Genomic DNA, 23,519 nt, shown 5'->3' with positions numbered 1-23,519 from the left:
CCTTATCCACCGCCGAAGCGGAATACATTGCCGCTGGTTCATATTGTGCTCAATTACTTTGGATGACCCAAACTCTTAAAGATTATGGGATCTATGTGAAACATGTTCCACTACTTTGTGACAATGAAAGTGCTATCAAAATTGGTCATAATCCTGTACAACATTCTCGAGCTAAGCATATTGAAGTTCGTCATCATTTCATTCGAGATCATGTTGCTAAGGGTGACATTGATCTTAAGCATGTTCGCACCGATAAGCAATTAGCGGATATATTTACTAAACCTCTTGATGAGAAAGTGTTTTGCAGGTTGAGAGGAGAATTGAACATCATTGATGCTTCGAACTTGGAGTAGAAACTCCATTGGATACATGCAAGACATGAGCTTATGACTAATCCATGATATATCTCTTATGATAACTATCTTATGTCTTGGATATATTTGTACCTTGCATGTTGTCTAACCCATGTAGGTGCTTGGTTGAATCTAATTCCATGAGATTGCGACTCACTCACATCTTGAGCAATCTCTACATCACCAAGTCTCTACACAATGGCGGTTGAAGACAAGGAAGCACAAAACCATTCAAACATATCCTTTGACAAATTCTATGTTGAGCTTCATGATTGTCATTTTTGGATACACAAGTGCTCTTCCTTGCAAGAACTAACCCATGTAGGTAGATGAACTCAAACTCCAAGTGGTGCTCCCAACTCTTGATGAGCTACATCAACCTTGAGCACCCATACAAGTTCAACTACATGAGCAAGAACCACACCACCACCCAAGGTATGTTATTCCATCTTAGATAAGCTTTACTCCAAGACATGAGTAAAAGCAACTCAACAAGATGTGAATACATCAAGATGCTTAAACGAAAAATGGTAACCCCATTTTGAGCTTAAACGATGAGTATGACCTATGATCAAGTGTTCTCACTTGACTCCTAAGTCAATATACTCTAACATAGGTGACTATGTCACCGCCCAACTCTAGATGAAGTTCTCTTGTGTTCTTTTCTGTGTTATTGCATTTGTCTCGTGCATGTTTAGTTTCTTTCTCTTTTTCAAAAAAAACTCCATCTAGATTTTTCAGTCTCTTCTCTTTTCTTTCTGTTTATGTTCTGCATTTTCTGCATTTAATTCCTTGCAAATCCTTCAGGTAATTCATTGCAAATCTTTGTGAGATCCTACATGTCTAGTGAGCTGAGGTGACAAATGTTTTTCTTTGTGTAAACTCGGTTTCACCGACTTGTAATTTTCGGTCCAACCGAATCCTTTCGGTACCACCGAAACATTCCACTCGGTGCCACCGACTTTGCAACAGGAAAAACAGTTTGCCACTTGTTCTATATTTCTTCTGATCCAGCTCTACTCAATGAATCTTGTCCTCTACAAGCATCACAGTTTTATCCATTGCTTTGTGCTGAGTCTCAAGGACCAAACCTATACGACGGATTCCAGAAAGCCCTTCTTGGAAATTGATGTCAAAGGGGGAGAGAGAGATCACATCAAAGCTTGTAGGAGAGAGAGATCACATCAAGGGAGAGAAAAAGTCTCAAGGACCAAACCTACAAGAGAGAAAGTATTAAGGGGGAGAGAGAGACTTCCAGGGGGAGAGAATACTCAAGGATCCCAGATGTCCCAGATGCTTGATGCTTGATGTTCAAGAGGAGAGATGTCACATGTCTTTTTAGGGGGAAAGACATGTTCATTTGTATCTTTCAGCTCTGATTTGCTGTTCCTATCTTCTCCCAATATCCCATGTAAGATTCTGGGGGAGCAAGACACCTAAGGGAAAGAAATCAATCAAATTCATTGCATATCTTTATTCTTGGGGACATGTTGAATCCAATGTGGTACCTTGTACTCACTTTCTACATGTCATCCCAGTCTTGGTATTCTTGTGGTTTCTTTTGTTTGCTCTGGCTAGTGGATGTACCTGTGTTATCTAACTTTGTTTTTGCAGGTTCATTCCATCCTAAGCCAACTCAAGACCACAAGGTAAGTATATGCATCAAAATCATGAGTATGAGGAGTTCTTGCTTATGTACATACTGTTTGCAAGAAGGACTCATGAGCATGAAGGTATTTTCCTTGATAATCTTTTGCTCTGATGCATATGGCCAAGATACATGTAACACATTGCCTACTCTGTCATGGTTATGCTCTCACATGCCTCTATATTTCATATTTACATGAGTGCATACATGTAGGGGGAGCCTATGCTTGTTACATGTCCTTCCAAAGCTTTACTTGCTGTTCTTTATATCTTTATCTAAAGCTTTGATGTATGTTGCCATCAATTACCAAAAAGGGGGAGATTGAAAGCACAAGTGCTCCCTAGGTGGTTTTGATAATTGATGACAACATATCTCTTGTTGGACTAACATTTCTATCTAGCATGTTTCAGATAAGTTCAACAATGGAGTGGCATGGACTAAAGGTTGTGGGAACTCCTTCAAGATGCTAAGGACAAATGATTGGCTAAAGCTTCAAGCTCAAGACTCTTCATTTTACATTTTAGTGATCCAAGATCACATTGAGTCCATAGGAAAAGCCAATACTATCAAGGAGGGATGAGGTGTTGCTTAATGAGCCTCTTGCTTCATGTGCTTAATGATATGCTCCAAAACCCTCAACTACTTTCCCATATCCACATATGACCTAAACCCTAAGCCAAACTCGGTCCTACCGATTCTTTCTATCCGGCGCCACCGAGTTTCACTTGTCATAAGCCACTGCCAAACCCTAGCAATTCGGTTCTACCGATAGGGATCTCGGTCTCACCGAGATGGGATTGCAAACTCTCTGTTTCCCTTTCGTAACTTTTCGGTCTCACCGAAGGAGCGAATCGGTCCCACCGAGATTGCAATGTAAACTCTTTGTTTCCCTTTTGTAACTTTTCGGTCTCACCAAAGAGCAAATCGGTCCCACCGAGTTTGCCTGACCAACTCTCTGGTTAGCTTATTACCAAACTCGGTCTCACCGAGTTTGTGTAATCGGTCTCACCGAGATTACGTTATGCCCAAACCCTAACCATATCGGTCCTACCGAGTTGCATGTCAGTCCCACCGAAAATCTCTAACGGTCACTAGGTTTACCTTTTCGGTCCGACCGAGTTTGTTGATTCGGTCCCACCGAGATTGGAAAACTGTGTGTAATGGTTGGATTTTGTGTGGAGGCTATATATACCCCTCCACCTCCTCTTCATTCGTGGAGAGAGCCATCAGACTAAGCCTACACTTCCAGCATCCTATTTCTGAGAGAGAACTACCTACTCATGTGTTGAGGCCAAGATATTCTATTCCTACCATATGAATCTTGATCTCTAGCTTTCCCCAAGTTGCTTTCCACTCAAACCTTCTTTCCACCAGATCCAAATCCTATGAGAGAGAGTTGAGTGTTGGGGAGACTATCATTTGAAGCACAAGAGCAAGGAGTTCATTACCTACACACCATTTATTACTTCTTGGAGAGTGGTGTCTCCTAGATTGGCTAGGTGTTACTTGGGAGCCTCCGACAAGATTGTGGAGTTGAACCAAGGAGTTTGTAAGGGCAAGGGGATCGCATACTTCGTGAAGATCTACCACTAGTGAGGCAAGTCCTTCGTGGGCGATGGCCATGGTGGGATAGACAAGGTTGCTTCTTCGTGGACCCTTCGTGGGTGGTTGCTTCTTCGTGGACCCTTCGTGGGTGGAGCCCTCCGTGGACTCGCGCAACCGTTACCCTTCGTGGGTTGAAGTCTCCATCAACGTGGATGTAGGATAGCACCACCTATCCGAACCACGGGAAAAACATCCGTGTCTCCAATTGCGTTTGAATTCTCCAAACCCTTCCCCTTACATTCTTGCAAGTTGCATGCTTTACATTCCGCTGCTCATATACTCTTTGCATGCTTGCTTGATATGTATTGTGTATGTTGAAATTGTGCCTAAAACTCCACTCAAACCAAAAAAGGCCTAAAAATTGCAACTTTAGCACTAAGTGTCTAATCACCCCGCCCCCCTCTAGACACATCTACTTCTAGATCCTACAATGTTCCGCCCAGACCGAGTGGAAGAAAGGAAAGAGAAAGAAGTGCTCAGACCGCAGCCGACTGCCCGCAGTCGACTGCGGTCTCGGGGACTACACCCAGTGGGTGCACTTAGCATGCCCCCACTGGTTCAGATCCCACTCGGCCAGACTGAGTGGAAGAGTGCAAATACTAAAGACAACAAAACACCAAGTGCATGTACAGATTCGAAGCAGACAATAAGAGATTGTACGAAGGGAAATATTCAGGTAGCATATCCTAATAGAACAAGTTCAGTCGGAAGTCAACTTACCTGGACATTGGCTCGAAGAGCCGCGCTGGCGTCGTAAGCAGCCTGGCTATTGTTGTGCACCGCCTTCATCCGCTCCATCATTACGTCAGCCTGACGGATAGCCTCTGCAGCGGTGTCCGACCGGCTTTCCGGGACATGATAGGTGGTGAAGAAGGGGACAGACGGTCCAGATGCAGCAGCTTAGAGCTCCGAGGCATGAGGTTGGATGGCTGAAAAAAACATTGGTACAGTCGACGGTGCGGGGCGTTCACTCGACACTGGGACAGCAAAAGTTACAGAGGCTCTACCTGCGTCTTCGGGCTATTGGACTGTTGGTTCTGTCGCCAGTTCCGGCTGAGATATCTTGCCAACTGCTGGTTTCTTGCTCCTTCTGGGCCTCGGTATCACGTCTTCATCGTCATCCGGAAGCTCGATAACATTGAGTGGGGCTGCAAAGAAATCAGACGACCCCAAGTGAATCACCAGAATTTAATCGACCAAATAATCAAGAACAAGATCACGAGAATTGCACCTGGGTTGGAGGTAACCGCATCTTCCATCTCCTCGTCTTGGTACTGGCGGGTAGAAGTTCCAGAGGTGGCAGCACTGCAAATGTCAACATTCAGTCGGTCATGTTCTGTTACACAAGTCAACCAAAGGATCAGGTCAGATTGTTACCCAGAGATAGTGGGAATGGTCACTTTGATTTTGGGCAAAGCCTTCGGTGGTTTCGGCATTGGAGACGGCGCACTCTTGGGCTGCTTCGGTGCCTTCTCAATCGGCACTAGAGAAGACGCCCGAGGGCGCTTTGAAGACTGCCCAGTTGGTGCGGCCACCAGGTCGGGGATGCTTGCCGGGTCGTGAGTGTGCTTGGATCTCCTTTCTCTGCGAGGAGGCAAGTCGACTTCTTCTTCATCACTCGGGTCGTCGCTCTCCTCGTCCTCTTCTTCATCCGAGTGCCACTCGCCACTCTCGCCTCCGCTCGCCTCCCCCTCGGGATCTTGCTCCTGCTCTCCGTTGGGCATTGAATACATATCACCAAGGGCCTGAAAGACAACAAACAAAAGAAAGGCAGTCGGCCGTCAACAAGATGTTACATGGTTAATCAAGAAAACACTCGACAATGCAGAATCGTACTTGTTCCGGCCGGCGCAAATGGTCGAATGGAACCACCCTCCTGGACCCCCGGGGGTTATCCTTGTTGCCAGTAATGCCTCTTAGCCACAGCTCCACCGCGTTCTCACTGACATCCTCCGGGTGGATCCGAGTGAAATCCTCGATTCCCGAGTACACTCACATCGGATGGTCACGAGCTTGGAGTGGTTGGATACGTCGACTGAGGAAGACCTCCAACAAGTCCATACCGGTCACTCCGTCGCGGACGAGTTGGACCACCGGCTCGACCAACACCTTCACCTGCGCCTTCTCCTTTGGGATCACTCTCAAGGTGGAGGCCTTCTCCACTCGGGCCATGGAAAAGGGGGGAAGTCTAGTCGACTGAGCCGGAGTCGGTTGGTCCTTGCAGTAGAACCAGGTCGACTGCCAACCACGGACTGACTCGGGAAGGATCATGGTTGGGAAAGTGCTTTTGTTCCTCATCTGAATTCCAAGACCCCCGCACATCTGTATCACTTGCGTCCTCTCGTCACTCAGGTTGGCCTTCTTGACCGTCTGAGAACGACACGTGAATATGTGCTTGAAGAGACCCCAGTGTGGTCGACAACCCAGGAAGTTCTCGCACATGGACACGAAAGCGGCAAGGTACATGATGGTGTTTGGGGAGAAGTGGTGGAGTTGAGCCCCAAAGAAGTGCAAGAAACCTCGAAAGGAAGGATGGGGAGGCAAAGAAAACCCACGGTCGATGTGAGTGGCAAGGAGAACGCACTCACCCTCCTACGGCTGCGGCTCGGTCTCGTTCCCCGGGAGCCGTGCCGATTCGTGGGGGATCAATCCCCCCTCAACCAGGTCGTCGATATCGTCTTGGCTGATTGTCGAGCGAATCCAGTCGCCCTGGATTCAGCCAGGCGGTAGGCCGGACCTCGATGAAGACCCGCTCCGGCCGGTCCTCTTCCCTTTCGCCTTCGCCGTCGCCTTCTTTGCACGCTCCAACGCCACCGTCTTCTCCTTCCCCATGGCAGCGGATCGAGTTCAAACGGGGCGACAACGCCGAGGGCAGAGGCAGATGCGGTGGAGAAAACAGAGGAGGAAGGGGAAGAATGAGAACGCACTGTGCGAAAACCCCCGTCCAACGCCTTATATGAGATCATTTCCGAGTGGCTGACTCGTGGGCCCAGGCGATCCAATCAAATCCCGCAATAGTCGTGCACGCGATACGTGGTGAAAAAGGTGGTGCGGAGATCGAGGCGGCCTGCCTAATCCGTCCCGATTACTGCGGCCTCCCCCGCCCGGTGCGCTTCCCGAAATTCGAATCCTGTGAAATCCGCGGACAGCAGGACAACCCGTCAGACGGAAGATTTTTCCATATTAACACTCGAAGCTTAGCAATGAAAGTTCATTCGACAAAACCAAGAATGGATCAAGGCTACTGAACAAGCAGTTGAAGTCATCATGAAGGTTCATTCGACCTCTAGACAAGACATTTCCAAAGCGCTAAAGCTGACTCGGAGAGGTTATCAACTCCTTCCCCACTCGAACCCTGAACCATTCGGGGGCTAATGATGAAGATATGTACCTAGGGTAGGGTCATAGGCCTGACCTAGACACCCTCCCCTAGGACGTCACCCTCAAACCAGAAGCATTCGAAGAGGAGTCATCATCCACTCGACCATGAGGACTTCCACTCGAAAGACTTGAAGTCACTCGACCGCGGAGACTGTCACTCGACCACCAGAAGGTCTAAGGTCACTCCGAACTGCAACGGTCGGACATCACCTCATAGCTTTAATGGTCATTATGTCTCTTTATTTACTAGCGTTACCAGTAATGTCTCCCCTTTAATGTACCTTAAACCCTCTGTAACGTGGGCTGGCTGGGGTCCTGGCGCACTCTATATAAGCCACCCCCCTCCACAAGCACAAGGGTTCGCATCCTTTGTAAACTCACTCATACACATAATCCAGTCGACCGCCTCAGGGCACCGAGACATAGGGCTGTTACTTCCTCCGAGAAGGGCATGAACTCGTAAAACTCGTGTGTACAACTACTACATAGCTAGGGTCTTGCCTCCTCATACTTACCCCCCATTCTACTGTCAGTCTTAGATCCACGACACCCACCGCGTCATCATCCACATGGACTGCATTGTGAGCCTCATCTTAGTTTTCAGCCCGAGGTTCTCGACATAAATTTTGAATAACATCAGAATATAGCTTCTCATTATCAACCCCAGAATTGTAGTGATCAGGCTCCACTTCAAGGGGGACCCTACTGCCGGTGCCCACGCTTGTCGAGCCACCACGTCGCCATGCACTAACTGAACTGTTCTGGCTAGAGATGCCATTACGATGACTTGGTTCTCCCCCAGATGTTGGACCCACCATCCTAGGTCCAAATGCCTGCTCAAGCACATCAATTTGCAACCTCACATGAAAATTATCTTTCTCCTTATGCCTAGCAAACATGGTAGCCAGCTCTTCATCATTACTAACTGTCACCCATTTCTTTTTCCCCATCATAGTATTTGTATACCACTTCATCAAGCAAACCCCAAGGATATGGGCTACAAATTACCTCCCCAAATTGTCTGAAACTCCAATTACTAGCCATTGGCAACCGATAATCGAAACCTCCTTGGAATTTCTTCTTATTCTTTGCATTGAACATGTACCATACCCTTATAATGTGCACCAAGAAAGCAAACCGCAACTCCATCCTAACCGACGAAAAACAGAGATGCAATTAGCACACTAATCGGGCAAACCAACTCGAATCGACTATTCAAATGCACAACTAAGCTCAATCTAGATAGGAGGTGTGACTTACCCCTCGGGAACCCAGTCATGGACGCGACGGATCTCCGGCCCAATGCCTGCCTCGCCAAATACTCCGGGGTCACCGCTGCTCGCCATTTCGCCCTGGGGTTCTTCCTCGTAGTTCAAACAGCTCCACCAGCCCCCCCACCTTTGAGCGCTCCGGTCGGGCGCACGGAAGGAGGCCGCGCCGTGGGTCGAGCAGGTGGTGGGTGTCCTACCCATGGTGTCGCAGGAAGGTGGCGGGCGGAGCAGGACGGACGCAGCCGCGGCAGCGCAGCTGGCGGCGGCGGCGCAGGACGGCCGGCCGGCGGATGGGCGGAGTGGGCGTCGAGTTGGCCGGCTAGAACCCTATGAATGATTCGGGGATTTTGTTGCATGGGCCCACATGTCAGCTTCGGACCCACGTCCACGTGGTCCCACATGTAAGCTCCGGACCCACAACCACTAACGCCGGCAGATGGAATGGACTAAAATCTGGCCGTTTGGCCTCACCATAGTAGCTGTGACTAGGGGCAAAACTGAGCACGATTCGCATTTGAGGGCAAAACTGAGCACATGGACACCACTGAGGGCAAAAGGATAATTAACCCTAAGCAAGATGGCATGATGTAGAGGGATAGATCCAATCAATATGAACAAACCCCATATTTTTATCCTTAATGGCAACAATACAAATACGTGTCATGTCCCTTTCTGTCACTGGGATTGAGCACGGCGGGACTGAACCCATTACAAAGCACCTCTCCCATTGCAAGAAAAATCAATCTAGTTGGCCAAACCAAATCAATAGATTGGAGAGAAATACAAAGCTATATAAATCATGCATAAAAGAGTTAAGATAAGACTCAAATAATATTCATATATAATCTGATCATAAACCCACAATTCATTGGATCTCAACAGAGACACCGCAAAAGAAGATTACATCAAATAGATCTCCAAGATCATCGAGGAGAACATTGTATTGAAAATCAAAGAGATAGAAGAAGCCATATAGATACTAGTTGTGGACCCATAGGTCTGTGGTAAACTACTCACACATCATCAGAAGGGCGGCAAGGTTGATATAGAAGCCCTCCGTGATCGAATCCCCTCGGGCAGAGTACCGAAAAAAGGTCCCCAGATGGGATCTCACGAAGACAGAAACTTGCGGTGGCAGAAAAGTATTTTTGGTGTGCCCACTAGTCTTGAGGAAATATTTGGGAATTTATAGACAAAAAATTAGGGTTAGGAGAGCCATGGGGGGTCCATAAGCTTGGGGGCGCCCCCTGGGGCACGCCCCCTGAGCATGTCACCACCTCATGGCCTCCTCCCGAAGCTTTCAGGGTGTCTTGTGGTCCAAGAAAAATCATCAAAAAGTTTCGTTCCATTTGGACTCCGTTGGGTATTGATTTTCTGTAAAGAGAAAAAAACAAGGGAAAAACAGCAACTGGCATTGGGCACTGGGTTAATAGGTTAGTCCCAGAAAATGATATAAAATAGCATAATAATGCATATAAAACATCTAAGATTGATAATATAATAGCATGGAACAATCAAAAATTATAGATACGTTGGAGATGTATCAATCATCAACACAATCTCACAAATATATCCAGATAAGAATTAGTCACAGCCACATTTCACCAATCCCTTACTCCTCCCACGCCCAGGGAAATTGCTCACATATTAGAGATAAATAATAACCAAATACAAAGATCGAATGAAAGTTAATCATCTTTAGCACAATGAGATGAATGATTAACCAGATTGTGATATTTTAATTAAAGTATGAATATAATTTACAAACCCTAGCCTTACAAGTTGGAATCTCTCTAACGGCAATTTTGTCAATGGTGGAAAGGATCATGTGGCAGAGGAACCTAGAATGGATCTAGGTGAAGCAATTCTCCTCTCGGTCTCTCTTTCTCTGCTCTGGCCTCTGGTTCTACCTCCTCCATCTCTTTCTTGTGTGTCGCCCAGTCCAGAAAATTGTTTGTGTAGATGAGAGGAAGGCATGACTATGAGCGCTCCTCTGCATGTATCAAATCACATGGTACAGTCGACGATAAGCCCGCTGAGGCTATTAGATAGCGCTCTCATCACCGCGCCATGGCCGGTATGGCCATCCCTTCCATGGGCGTTCGGGTCATCCCTCTCGTGATCTCTGTCTAGCTTACCAGCTTACGTCTTGTCTATTTGGCTATTGGGTGGTACCTTTATATAATAGGATCGAGTTACACATGTCTGACTCAAACACCTATATAACCCTCCGCTAATTACAAGTCTAAGTGTAGTATAACTCATACACATAATATTGGACACATATTTTAACACCTACCATGGCAAATATGACCTCACGACATGGAAGCTCCCATGTGCGAATGTCTGTGTACCTTGGGCTTGAATCGTTATTCATGAGCTTAGCTGCTACTCTCTTGACATCACATGGCTCCACCTCCAACTGTAGTTCCTTCTTTTCTTCATGATAGTCAAAGCTCCCATGAAAATTAAGTTCTTTTGCATTCTTGTCTTCTATTCCCAATCTCCTAGAGTATATATCCAATGCCATCGCTCATTGACCATAAAGTCACCATGTCTGACAACATCGATATATCGTCACCCTGGTAGCTTCTTTACTAATCTGTGTGAGAGTAAAATACTCGCATACTGGATTCACATATAAGAAATTTTTAGCTCACCATCATTTCTATTGTTAACCGCATACATGGACTTGAAGGAATTTTTTGTTACCTTTACTCATCTCGAGTCAAATTCATGGTTGTCTCATCCCTTTTTCTGGATAGTCTTTTACATGCCTCATAGCTCTAGCACTCGTCTCATTCTACATTTGTCATCCACATTTTGCCATGTGCACCGAACGCCACCGAATATATGACCATGTGCTCTCCTAGGTTTTGACATTTTTTAAACTTCCCATCAGTTTCACAGATTCTTTATGGTCAACTCTAGTCCACCTTCAAATGTGCCCACCTGGATAGACATAATCACGAAATTGACATTGTAACTCGCCAACATGGCTTGAGCACCATCTCCACACTATGTCTGACCACCAGTGTCCTCGTCTGTCGTCATGTCTCGTGCTTACCGCACGTATCGCCGTTATTACTGTCCAGGCTCCGCTGTCCCGGTCGAGTATCTTGGGTCACGAACCCAAATCACCTCAACCCCCACTTAATAGAACCATCGGTTCATCATCAAGAGATGTCGAGTTTTACGTATCCATCGAACCACTTGTCCATAGCCCGAACAACATGCCCGTTGCTTTTCCCACTCAAATAGGCTTTGACTCTCCGACGTCTTACACCGCAGACTCTCCACCAGAATCAAGTGAAGTCTTCCATCAGACTCGCAGCTACAACTTCAACATGTATCCATGGTAGATGATCAGTACACCCTCACGCCCGTTGACTTCAAGCTCCCATGTGTACACCACCTTGAGTCAACCCAGCTCCATCGCCATGATGAAGCTCACAAACCCTCGGACCATCGCTGCATGTTGCCATGCCTGGAAGTCAGTCACCATCAGCATCACGCTCCTATGTCATCATCGTTGAAATCATCATCATCTTCTATTCCACCTGACATCCTTGTCGATCCGCCAGACTTTCTAGGCCACTCGGCTTATATGTCTGACCCCGGTCGAACTTTTCCAATCGCAACCAAGCTCCACCTTGCATCGTGTTAGCCGAACACTCAATTGGCTCGCCTGAAGCGCCAAGGAGGAGCTCTCAACGAGGATGTTGAGGTTAGGCGGTTGGAAAATGAGGCCATCGGGCAATACCGAGCCCTTGAACAGGGCAACAAGGACATGGACGGCTGCGGTCGTTGGAGTACAAGCAATGACGGTTGACGTTGCAGACACACAAATCTATACCTAATAATAAAGGGGTTGTTGCTTCTTGTGATATATCAAGCAAATTGCCCCCAAAGTTGCAAAATATTACCCACCAATGTCACTTATAAATGATAAAAAAATGTTTCACATCGGGGAATCCCCTGCGTGGGCCGGCTCATGTAGAAGGGACCTCCTATACTGCGCCCTATGTGCGGGGAGAAGACGTGCGCGCCCCTTTGGGTCGGCCCATGTCCGGGCGGCCAGCTTTTATTTTTATTATTTCTTTCGGTTTTGTTTTTTCACTTTAAATAATTTGGGACTTCAAAAATGTTCCAAAAATTCAAAAAATGAGAATTTTGAAATAGAATGTATACTAAATCATAAAATATTTGTGGATTCAAAAAATGTTTGCATTTTTATAAAACATGTTTGCTTATTCAAAAAAAAAACTCTTAATATTGAAAACAAATGTTTAGAAAACCAAAAAATGTTCATGATTTTTTTAAAAAGTTCATGTATTAAGAAATGTTAATGAAATTGAACAAATTTTTGCCAATTCAAAAAAGTCCATGAATGGAAAAATATCCTAAAAATTCAAAAATTGTTCGTGACTTACAAAATAGTTTATTCATTCATAAAATATTCGCTGATTTAAAAAATGATCATGCATTTCAAAAAATGTTTGTAAAATCAATAAAATTTTATGAATTTGAAAAATTGTTCCGCCAATTTCCAAAACAATGTTCACGGATTCAAGGAAGTTGTTAAAAAATGTTCACAATTTAAAAAGATGTTGGCAAATAGTATAAATGTTCTTAATTCTAGAAAATGTTCGAAAATTTGTAGAAGTGTTCATGACTTTGAAAAATGTTCATGAGTTTAAAAAAAATATTCATGATTTCACGAAATTAAGGGTGGTAGTGTATCTCGGTGATGCAGCAAAATATGATCATGGCCATTGGAGGTTATGATTTTTTTTTTCCAGCTGCAACACACAAGCCCTTTTGCTAGTAAGTTTCAAATAAACAAAATTATGAGCTTGGCATTCAGTCTAAATGTGATCCAGAACAATGTTAATAATAGTTGCAGTCAAATCTAAGTCCCATTTCCTGTTCCAGGTGACTTTAGATCATGAATAGAACAGTTCAACACTAGTCATCTAAAATGTTTCTACTGATTTTATACATGTTCATTGTCTCCAATCCCAATACAATCACAGTTCAACAAATATTGGACAAGATACAAAAGAAATGCTAACTGCTGATCCCACAATGATAGACAAAAATAAACAAAAAAGAGGCATATCCGACGACATGCACGTGTTGCCGGTAAGACAGTAGAACTTCTCAAGAATACAGAAAGTCGGATTCAAAATTTTCCCGGCAGTACGTGCTTTTTCCAGGTCGCAAGTTGTATTTCGTGGTGATTATGAGCCCATGTATCATAAATTGATGTCTAGTCGGCTTGTCCTACTACTGTTTTTGTCAGGAATTGCCGATGACGAGAATCTGTGGTATCTGTAGTTCTCCGCGGAAGAGGACATTGGCTGCTGCGGAGAGGGAGTGAGTGGTAGAGTTACATTCTGCTGTGCAGATAGTGGGGCGACACCGTTGTATTTGTACCTCTGCCCGCCATAGCTGCAACAAGGAGGGAAATAAAATGTGTCTACAAGATGGCCTGACCAATAGCCAGTCAAATGCATTTCAGATGGACAAGTACAAAGATAATATCAATTCACCGAGTGCACTAGCCTGCTCTTAGTAACACATAAAAAAGTAAGACAAAGAGCTCACCTTTTCCTTTTGAACAACTCCTCGTCATTCGTGGTTTCTACAGGAAGAATGGTATCCCCTCTGGGAGTGAGAGACCATGGGCTAGGGGCAGGAAGTTCATTCGAGAAATACCTCCTCCTTATCAACTGAAAGATAAATCTCAACAACATTAGTAAATAATCTTATGTACCAAGAATTCTTATCTGCTACTCAAATCGAAAATTATTCTGTTACACAAAGCCACGAACCATGCGGAAGAACTTAACCACAGCTTCTTTATCATATCTTGCCTCTTTTGCAGCCTGCATCCAAAGGTCAACATATCATTTGCTAAGGCACTAACAACGTCAACCCCAACCAGTACATAAATAATGAGAGCAGAGCAGAACATTTTAATTCAGAGTCATACTGCTAAAGTCCACCACATTACAGTAAAGTCCTTTTATCATGGAAACGTGAAGACATCACATGAAAGATGTGAATAAGAGCACATTAGAATTACCGTGAGCAGACCAGAATTGCCAGGGAAGCTATCCACAAGTGGAAGTTCTTCACTCGATGGAAGTAGGCCTTGCTTGTCAACCCATTGACGAGCAACATCAATAAGATTTCCACTGCTAACTCTTCTACCATCTCTTGGAGCAATGTCTACTTTGTTAGCAATCACTAGGTAAGGAACTGGAAGACCTCCTGGACCACCAGACCCAAGAGGAGCTGAAAAGGTCCCAGACTCAGCAACCTCAACTGCCCACTTGCTCAAATTTGTCTTTGTCTTCCTCTGAGATAGGTCATAAACAAATATGACACCTGATGAATAATTATGGAGAAGTGAATACAGGATCTGTATTATCTGGTGTACTTGCACGGATTTGTAATACCTAGTTGCTATGGAAAACTTGAAACGCATATCTGAAATCACTCGGGCACAATAGAAAGAATGCATTGATTCTATCAAATTGAGAATCAGGAAAAGTCATACTAAAAGAAGTTGATATCTACACTTTGTGGTGATAAGATAGTTAAATAGGAACACCAGAGAATCAATTACTGAAGTCGCAGAATCTCAGAAAGCTCAGCAGTTGTGAGTTAAACAGCTAGTAGCAAATATGCAAATTTGTCACTGTATTTTATATGAGAAAATTTGTTGTTAATACTGGTTGAGAAGCAAATAATATTAGAAATGTATATTATGCCATATAAGATGACTGAACCAGATTAGTAGGGAAGCAAAGGCCAGAATATTAGATTGGTATAAAGAGAATTGTGTACCATTAATTTGTGAATAAAAAAGTGAACGGCAATCTCTGTAGCGATCATGCCCTGAAACATCCCAAAGCTCGACAAAGAAGTTCCTTTCAGCATCACCGACGATGCTATTAGATGAACTCCCTGGGCTTCCGTAAGTAATATGCTGAAACGATTGAGTAAACAATTCTATCAGAATATACTGCTGAAATGACGGAGTGAGCACACTGCATTACATACTTTTACATCAACTGTACATCCAATTGTTTGGGTCGGTCGAGCAACCGCAGAACCTTGAAGAATGAGACGTGCCAATGAAGATTTCCCCACACCTGGAAAAAGAAAAGGAAAATTCATCATGTCCATTAAAACTAAACAGTAACAAGTTAAACTTCTACAAACAGTACTTGAGCATCTCTACAAGTTGATCACAATGGTATGCGTTAAGGAGTATTAGTATTGATCTAGGTTTCTGTATGTAGTCATATTGGTCTAGATTTCCTTCCTTGTACCCCAAGTCTCCTGTACCATATATTCTCCCCATGGGCTATGGTAATACAATCAAGTTGCTCCTCTAGCATGGTATCAAGAGCCAAGGTTTAGAGTTTTCTCCAGACACCGCGACTCGTCCTCCTCTCTCTATCGGTTTCTTCAGATCGGTCTTGGACGATCAATATATTTTCGGTCTCATTTTGATTAATTTTCCTCTGGATCGATCTCATCCTCCAACAGTCAGCAATGCCCTGGCCAGATCAGGCCACTGCTGGGCTGCCTCCTCTGCCTAGACAGGAGCTCCCCCTCCAATATCGAATCGAATCCAGCCTCTCACGACCGTCCGTCTGCTTCCCTGGCTGCTGGATCGGCCCCATCGCCATGTGCATGTCACCTTGTGTAAACGCCCGACCGGACGCATCCGGCCCCCATCGAAGCCCATCCGCCTGCTGCTCCAGCTGGATTGGGCCGCCGAATCGTAAAGATCCAACACCTCGTCCACGCGTGTCTGTTCTCCATCGACCACCGTGTCAACTATTCAGACTACGGTATCATATATTCAGACTGGGGTGCCGATTATTCAATTACCGCTTCTCTAGATCTAACGGTCATCATCTCTCCGCGATCTACGTTCGTTCGATGGTCTGGATTGGTTCTTACCGTTGTACCAGTGTAGTGCCGTGGCATCTTAAGAGTCCAGTTGTCTCCTAAGCTTAATCAGAAGTATCCATGGTGTGTATGTGTCCTACTAGAAGAGTCTGTTTGTGGGTAGAGTCCAGTTGTCTCTTAGATGGACCCAACTTAGTCGAGTATCCAGCGTGTGTGGAATTACTGTTTAGAGAACAGTAACATATCTAAAGGGTTTATATAAGGATGTATCGCCCTGTAAGGAGGGCAAGCGGTTTGGCGCTAGCTCCCGACTTCTGGCCCGAGCACTTGCGTGTCTCGGCGGCCGAGAATGCTGCCCTCACGGCCCCGTTCTATGAGGCAGAGGTCTAGGAGGCCATCAAAGGCATGAACCCTACATCCGCCCCCGGCCCCGATAGCCTTCCGGTGAAACTTTTCCAGACCTTCTGGAATGTCATCAAACCGGATGTGATGGCCCTCTTTGAGTGCCAACCACGACAGCAACTGCCAACCTGGTGCCAACCACGACATCCACACCCTCAATTCTAACACAACAGCAACTGCCCTGGTCCCAAGAATCATCTCAGAGGACACCGGGCCTGCAGACGATCCCTCCCAACACACAGACAGGATTTTGGTTTCCTCAATCAGTGCCATCCAGGCCCTCATATTTGCTGTTCTGCAGGGTCCACAAAATTGCAGATACCACGGGTGTGCATCGATACCACAAACTGGAATTTCGCACATTCAATGGCAACGATGACCAGATGGTCTGGTTGAATCGGTGTGAACAATTGATTTCCATGGGCAGAATATTGCTATAACACTAGCTTCCAGCGTTCTATCAAAACCAGCCCTTTTCATGTGGTTTATGGCAGGACGCCTCTATCGTTGGTGTCATATGAGCCTGGCTCAGCATGTGTGGAGGCGGTTGAGCGCTCCCACGTTGAGCGGGATGAGTTCCTAAAGGAAATTCGTGACAGGCTTCTCCAAGCTATAAAGGAACATGACACTTAGCACCGTGGCCTTGAATTTGCAGTAGGAGACTGGGTTTGGCTCAGACTGCACAACCGCCAGGCAGCATCACTAGCGGTCAAAGCACATGCTAAGTTAGCACCAAAATATTGTGGGCTTTATCAAGTCTTGGAGAGGATTGGTGCAGTAGCTTATCGACTACGTCTACCTACTGGTGCACGTATCCATGCATGCTGCACTGTTGAAGAAATTTCATGGAGATCCACCCGCATCTGACCCAAACCTTCCATTGATCGAACATTGGTGTGTCATTCCAGTACCAGCAAAGGTGGAGCAAGCACGCCGACGCCAAGACAAGTGTGAAGTTCTAGTGCAATGGCATGGTTTGCCAACAACAGAGAGCACCTGGGAGCCGCTGGGTAAGTTCAAGGAACTCTATCAGGATTTAACTTCATGAACAGCTACTGGAGGCGTGCTTATAAAAGAAAGAACATGGGACCAGCTAACATGCAGGAATAGTCAGCTCTATCCAATATGCAGCTTGAGGAAAAGCTGCTTCCAAGAGAAGGGGGGTAATGTTGTGGCATTTTAAGAGTCCAATTGTCTCCTAAGCTTAGTCTAGAAGTACCAGGGTGTGTATGAATCCTAGTAGAAAAGTTTGTTTGTGGGTAGAGTCCAGTTGTCTCTTAGCTGGACCCAGCTTAGTCCTTTTTCTTTTGCAGGTATCCCCATTCTGAGTCTGTCCCAAACAACTACGCCGTCCTTCTCCCATTCTCTTCATACAGAGTTGAAAATTACCTGGTGCCCGAGTCTTTGTAGAGCGGGAGCAGGTCCGTTGTAGGCATGAGGGAACACGGAGCTGGGTAGGACCGGGTAGACGACTTGGATGGGCCAGGTGCCATGTTGTACCTGATGGGCACTTGGCCTCCAAGGTGTACGATGTGGCCATCGAGACCCGCTGGAGTGCACCCACAAGCTCTCCGAGCGCCTGGAGGTCAACCTCCATATCAAGCATGAGGACCTGGTAATTAATCACCAACCTCGCAGCATCCCTTTCTGAAGATGTAGCTTCATGCTTCCGTTCACTGACGCTTCAAGAAATTTTTAAATTTCCAATTGCTTTCTCTAATAAAACTTCCACAAGGGTGGGCTTTGAGGAGGTTTACCTTGATTATGATGTTTAGATTGCTCACTCGCCCTGGTGTTTGCATGTTCTTGTCGTACTATCCCGATGATAGTCCAGGGTAGCCACGGATAAATACTCAGAAACCCTGAAAACGTATATCCTGTAACACTAGCTATTTCTAGCTACAATACTACAAAAAAGTAGATGGTGCCATGATTCAATTTCAAAACGGTGCACACATTCAGGGTTTTCTTCATTCCTTTTTCAAAATTTGTCCCTTGATTCCAAGCGTGGAGGGGTGGCATCCGTGAGCATGTCGCCGTGTGGGGAGGCAGCCACGCTGCGGCCACTCACCTCAGATACTCCCTCCTGCAGTGGGGAATGGTGTCGTTGACGCGGAGGACTCCATGTCAGGTGCTTCGGCAAGGACGGTCAACAGAATACGGAAACATGCCAATGAGGAGGCGTGGAGGACGGCGCCCACGACTACATCACCAATAGACTCGGAGGAGGGTGTCTCATCCAGTGGAAAAGCACGCTAGAAGCCATCAAGGAAGACCGTCGAACAATCCCTAACCCTCCATCGAGCCACCGCCACAGCGACGAGACCAACGCCAGTAAGTCGCCGCCACCACTGAGTTGTACAAGGTGCGCCCTGGTGTTTCCCAGAATCTTCCCTGCCTCCTGAAGAAGCCTCATGGCATTCCGGCGGCGGTTTTTGGCCAAGTGAAAGGGCATCCGCCCCTAATGAGGGTTTTGGTGTTAATGGCAATAGAGATTAGATGACTAACTATGTTCCGCACATGTGTCCAGTTTACACATCAATGGAAATAAAACATATGGTTGGTTGGCGACCCCCCAAGCTAAAAGGACAAAAGAAGACGGTACGCCAAAATTATATACCAACGATTTCTCGTTTTTGAGTCATAGGTACGTTGTACTATTAACAGGGGATTCGCGATGAATCTTGTGTGGGAATCACTAAACAAATCAAAGCCAAATACACCCACATCCTATGAGAGAAAGAGCGCCTAATCATCCCCTGTTTTGTTGTTGTTTGTTCTGTCTGAACCAAATCGGAGTATCCGACCATTGTCGGACTATCTGACATGGGGTCCGACTTTGTCTAGGGCTCTGGATAAAGTCGAAGGCTGGGTCGGACATTGGGTCAAACATTTCGATAAGTTACTGTCCTACTTTGGTCGGACTGTCCGACTTTTCTGGACAGCAAGCATAACGAACTGATTTTTGGTGGACCTATATAAGGCACCCTTCTGCTCCAAAGGAGGGTGACAACTCCATTATTCTTTCCTCCAATGATCCAAAAGCTTAAACCTTCAATTCCTCTCTCTCTCTCTAGCCACTCAATCTACTCCATATTTTAGAGAGAGCAAGAGGATCACCCCTACAAATCCATCCAATCAAAACTCGAGCTTGTTGATTCCCCACATGATCCTAGCTAATCTTGTTACTCTTAGGTTTGTGGGGAACCCTAGACGGTTGGTATTTCCCGGGAGCTTTCGATTCGTTGTGCCTCGGACTCGTTTGTGAGGGTTTGGAGCTCGCCCCAAGAGCTACCCCTAGTGAGAGGGAACTTGGGCATTTGTTGACAAAGGTTCTTGGAGACATAAGGTGAGGCATTCGTTGTCGAGGGAGCATTCGTTGTTCCCCGCCTCTCCAGCGGAGATTAGCACACCCCCAAGTGTGTGAACTTTGGATTACTCATCGTCTCCATCACTTTCGGTTGTTTCTTAACCCTAGCTTTACTAGTTATTACTTGCTTGTTTGACTCCTTGTGTAGCTTCCTAGCTTGTTGTAATGCATCGTGTAGGGTGTAACACCTAGTTGCATGTCTAGAGAACTTACATTTCTGCATTAGGCTCTAAACACAACTAAGAAATAACTCTAGATGTGTAGGGTGTAACAGCCAAGAACGCTTCTTGATTTTGGGGGAAGGTCGATTTTTGGACATGGCAGTCAGCGGACTTGCTCTGGTCTGCCTCATCTAGGCTGGATGCCGTGATTGGTGCAGGAGCTAGAGACGAATCCTTGTTTCAACTCCGGCTGGGGCTCTGCACTCATCCACACCAGCACCATTGAGATGCAGCGCAACACCATGGACAGTTGCCACGCCGTCTTGACGTGGACTTGCTCCAATCTGGCTCCATCACGTTAGACATCGTGGAGGCCGTGGTTAAGGAGTTGGAGACAGACCCTTGTTTCAAATCCTGCTATCCTGCAAAGGCACTATCGAGATGGAGGCCAGCATTATGGACAGTTGTGGCAGCCACCACAATGCTGTCTTCAGGTCTCCACCGTCAAGAACCGCGTCTTGCTCACTCTGTGTGCTATAGTTGTGCTTGCCACTTTCAAATGTTTAACTGACCTTATAGATATCACTTAATAATCTGTTTGATTCATTTAGTTGCATTCTCACCTTGTTCATGTCAGCTGGTGTCTGCTCCATAGCAAAGCACGGGTGTTGTGCTAGTAAATCCTAAAACTAATAAGGAGCTGCCGTTTGTCCATCTATTCAATATATATACAACTCAAGGCAGAAGAAACCCACACCACATTTAGAATCGGAACACCCGGTTTATGAACAACTATTAAGACAACTGCTAAATAGCCCCTAAAAATAAATCATGTTCAGTTGGTTGGTGAATATAATGTAGACAGATTTTGAAACCAGTTTCGCCCGGCGTACCAAAGTTAATGTTTTGCTAAAGCACGTCTAAGTCATATATCCTTGATTTTACGCAGAGATTCGTGCGGGTATTTTATTTTTTTCTTTTCATTTCCTTTTTATGTTTGATTGAATCACTTAGATGTGCAATAACTCTAGATGTGCCCTACTAGTACTAGAATTAATGATAACATTCTCGTGCTAACGTGTAACGACTTGTAATGAACGCCGTGGATCTCAAACCGTACCATAAGGCCTCCTAGAGCGTCCGAACGTGTCCCATCCTAGGTAAGATACGAGTTCTTAAATCGGAAGACTGACCTGAATCGCCGACGACGAGGACGCGCACCTGGCCGTAGGGCATCCCGCCGTTGAGGTCCCGCCCGCTCCCGCTCGCGCCGCCGTCCCTCCAGAACCTCATCTCCCCCACCAATCAATCGAGCAGCGGCAGCTGCTGCTGCAGCAGAGAAGGCTAGATCCGCGGATCCGGAGGAGGCTGTAGCCGCATCGATCGGGAATGAAGGAAGGAATGATCCGAGTTCCGAAAGCAGGAGGAGGGGATTCAGATCTTCGATGGAGGCGAGTTCTCTAATCCGCTCGTGGGATCAGTGTCGGCGACGGCTGCCTCTCCTCCTCCCTTGCTGTCGTGGCTTCCTTTCGCTCGCTCTGCTGCCGGTGCTCTGTCGCGATGGCCGATGGGGCAACCGCACCGGCTATCTCCAGGGCCGTTGGATCAAACGAGGACGGTTTGGACAATGTTTGGCAAACTATGCATGTCAAACTTTCAAACCTTATAATCCCCGTTCGTATTTTGTATCAATTTTTTACCATTAATTTAACTAACAAAATATTAATACATATCACCAAAAATTATATCATTTGACTCGTATTTGAACTTAGCTTTTGGTAAATATTGTTTTTTGTGTATAGGTAATTTTTATTAGTTAAAATCATGACTAAAATATGACCCTAAATACAAAACTAATAAATCAGAACGAAGGTAGTACAGTCTATGACCAACGTTGCATTTTTTTCTTGAGAAAATTGCACGTGCAGACACTCACATACCTGCAGGCACACTCACCCATATATAACCCATCGATATAAGCATATTCAACAAACTGAACTTATAGATATTTTAAAGTTGATGAAATCATCATGCATCCACCATAGCACGAAAAAATATAATTGAAAAAACTAAAATAAATTCATGAAAATGCGAGCAGTGAGCAATGTCCACTCTGCACTAAACAGTGGGCAAAGCGTGATTGCTTGCCACATAATCTAGTACAAAGAAAAATTACGTGAACAACCAGCAAATCATTGCCCAACTTCAAAGTACTGTGAGTAGTCCATGATCGGTTGGATCAAACAAGAATGGTTTCGCCTAAACATTTGGCAATTATAGCAGTCAATTTTCAAAAGGCTACCGATGAATACCAATGTTGTTGTTGTTGTTGTTGTTCAGGCAAATACAAACATATTATTCCTCCTTTGAGATATGTTGGGAGACTCGCCTCCTCAACGATCCTGAGTTGTTCTACTTGTGAGTCTCGGGTCTGTTAAATATACCAAGCAATGTGATCCTTAATTATTTTGATTCTTTCTTTCAAGCTCACAAAACTTTCCCCAAGCTTGAGGTAAAGCCTCATGTTTGGTTTTAGAAAAAAAATAATTTCTATATGTACAACAATCGCATTTGTGTAATGGCATTTTTTCATTAAAACAAAAGGACAATCTTGATAACTTGTTATACTTCTGGGTGGCAATTTATTGAGCCATGTTCTAGCATATCCTCCAAGTGAGATAGGGAACAACTTAAGAATAAAGTGTGGAAGGCTAGTGCCATGAAAAAGATTAGCAAGATCTTCAACTTTATGGATATGATCGAAAACATTTCCATCCTACAATCTCTTTAAGTTGAGAGATCCATAATTATTAACAACGTCGTATTCCATGGGAAAATCGTAAGCATCACCTTTAACATAAAATGGGAGAAGCACAAAATTCATTATTGGGTAAAAAATGTCTCCTAAAGCTCTTTTTTCAAACAATCTTATCAAAGCATCTGGATCCTTATCGGAGGCACATTCTCTAATAGCTCGAGGAAAATTCACTTCAACCTGGGTATGTGTGATAGGAGTAGGTGGTGTACTTATTAGTGGAGTAGATGGTGCATCATCCATTATTTATTTATCTTTTAATATAAGAAGACGATAATCAAGCAATTCTCCCAGAGGAGGAGATTCAATAGCAGTAACATGAACAATAGCAACAATATCAATAGTTTCATCATGAGTAACATTAATAACATGTGATATTTTCGAGTGTAGTTCATTGGTGTGTAGAAGTGATGATGGTGTCACAAGTCAATTAAAAAAATTAGATGAATCATAAGCAGTTTAGTACTCTGAGCAGTACCTCTTTTTGTAGTGGATGGAACAATTGTTGGCTTGGGTTCTGGATTTTCCCCATGATGGGTAATAATTGCATCAGGCAAATAATACCAAGAAGACTTATA

The 23,519-nt window shown here is 45.2% G+C and overlaps 1 protein-coding gene across 2 annotated transcripts; it reads right to left on the bottom strand.

The window, feature by feature from the left end:
- Window positions 1-13,211: 13,211 nt before the first annotated feature.
- Window positions 13,212-21,691, bottom strand: LOC119270754 (small GTPase LIP1-like). Of its 2 annotated transcripts, none has more exons than XM_037552815.1 (7): window positions 21,320-21,691; window positions 15,333-15,424; window positions 15,117-15,258; window positions 14,350-14,654; window positions 14,096-14,149; window positions 13,869-13,993; window positions 13,212-13,712 (listed from the first exon to the last, which is right to left on the bottom strand). In XM_037552815.1, exons 1-7 carry the CDS (start codon window positions 21,417-21,419, stop codon window positions 13,517-13,519), a joined length of 1,014 nt encoding a protein of 337 aa, XP_037408712.1. In that variant the 5' UTR covers window positions 21,420-21,691; the 3' UTR covers window positions 13,212-13,516. The 2 variants fall into 2 exon arrangements, with proteins under 2 accessions (XP_037408712.1, XP_037408706.1); XM_037552809.1 differs by lacking the exon at window positions 21,320-21,691 and adding an exon at window positions 17,985-18,207.
- Window positions 21,692-23,519: the final 1,828 nt, after the last annotated feature.

This window comes from Triticum dicoccoides, chromosome 1A, assembly GCF_002162155.2.
Source record: "Triticum dicoccoides isolate Atlit2015 ecotype Zavitan chromosome 1A, WEW_v2.0, whole genome shotgun sequence".
Classification (NCBI taxonomy): domain Eukaryota; kingdom Viridiplantae; phylum Streptophyta; class Magnoliopsida; order Poales; family Poaceae; genus Triticum; species Triticum dicoccoides.
The sequence above is the reverse complement of the archived record's forward strand: the minus strand, read 5'-3'. Positions and strand labels throughout refer to the sequence as shown.

Bases quoted from the DNA above. Each gene is read 5' to 3' on its own strand.
- LOC119270754 (XM_037552809.1), bottom strand. From the start codon at position 18,201: ATGCTTGATATGGAGGTTGACCTCCAGGCGCTCGGAGAGCTTGTGGGT. The intron at 13,994-14,095 runs GTTCGTGGCTTT...TTTATCTTTCAG, and splicing joins TGGTTAAGTTCTTCCGCATG to TTGATAAGGAGGAGGTATTT. The intron at 13,713-13,868 runs GTGAGCTCTTTG...TCCTTGTTGCAG, and splicing joins GAGTTGTTCAAAAGGAAAAG to CTATGGCGGGCAGAGGTACA.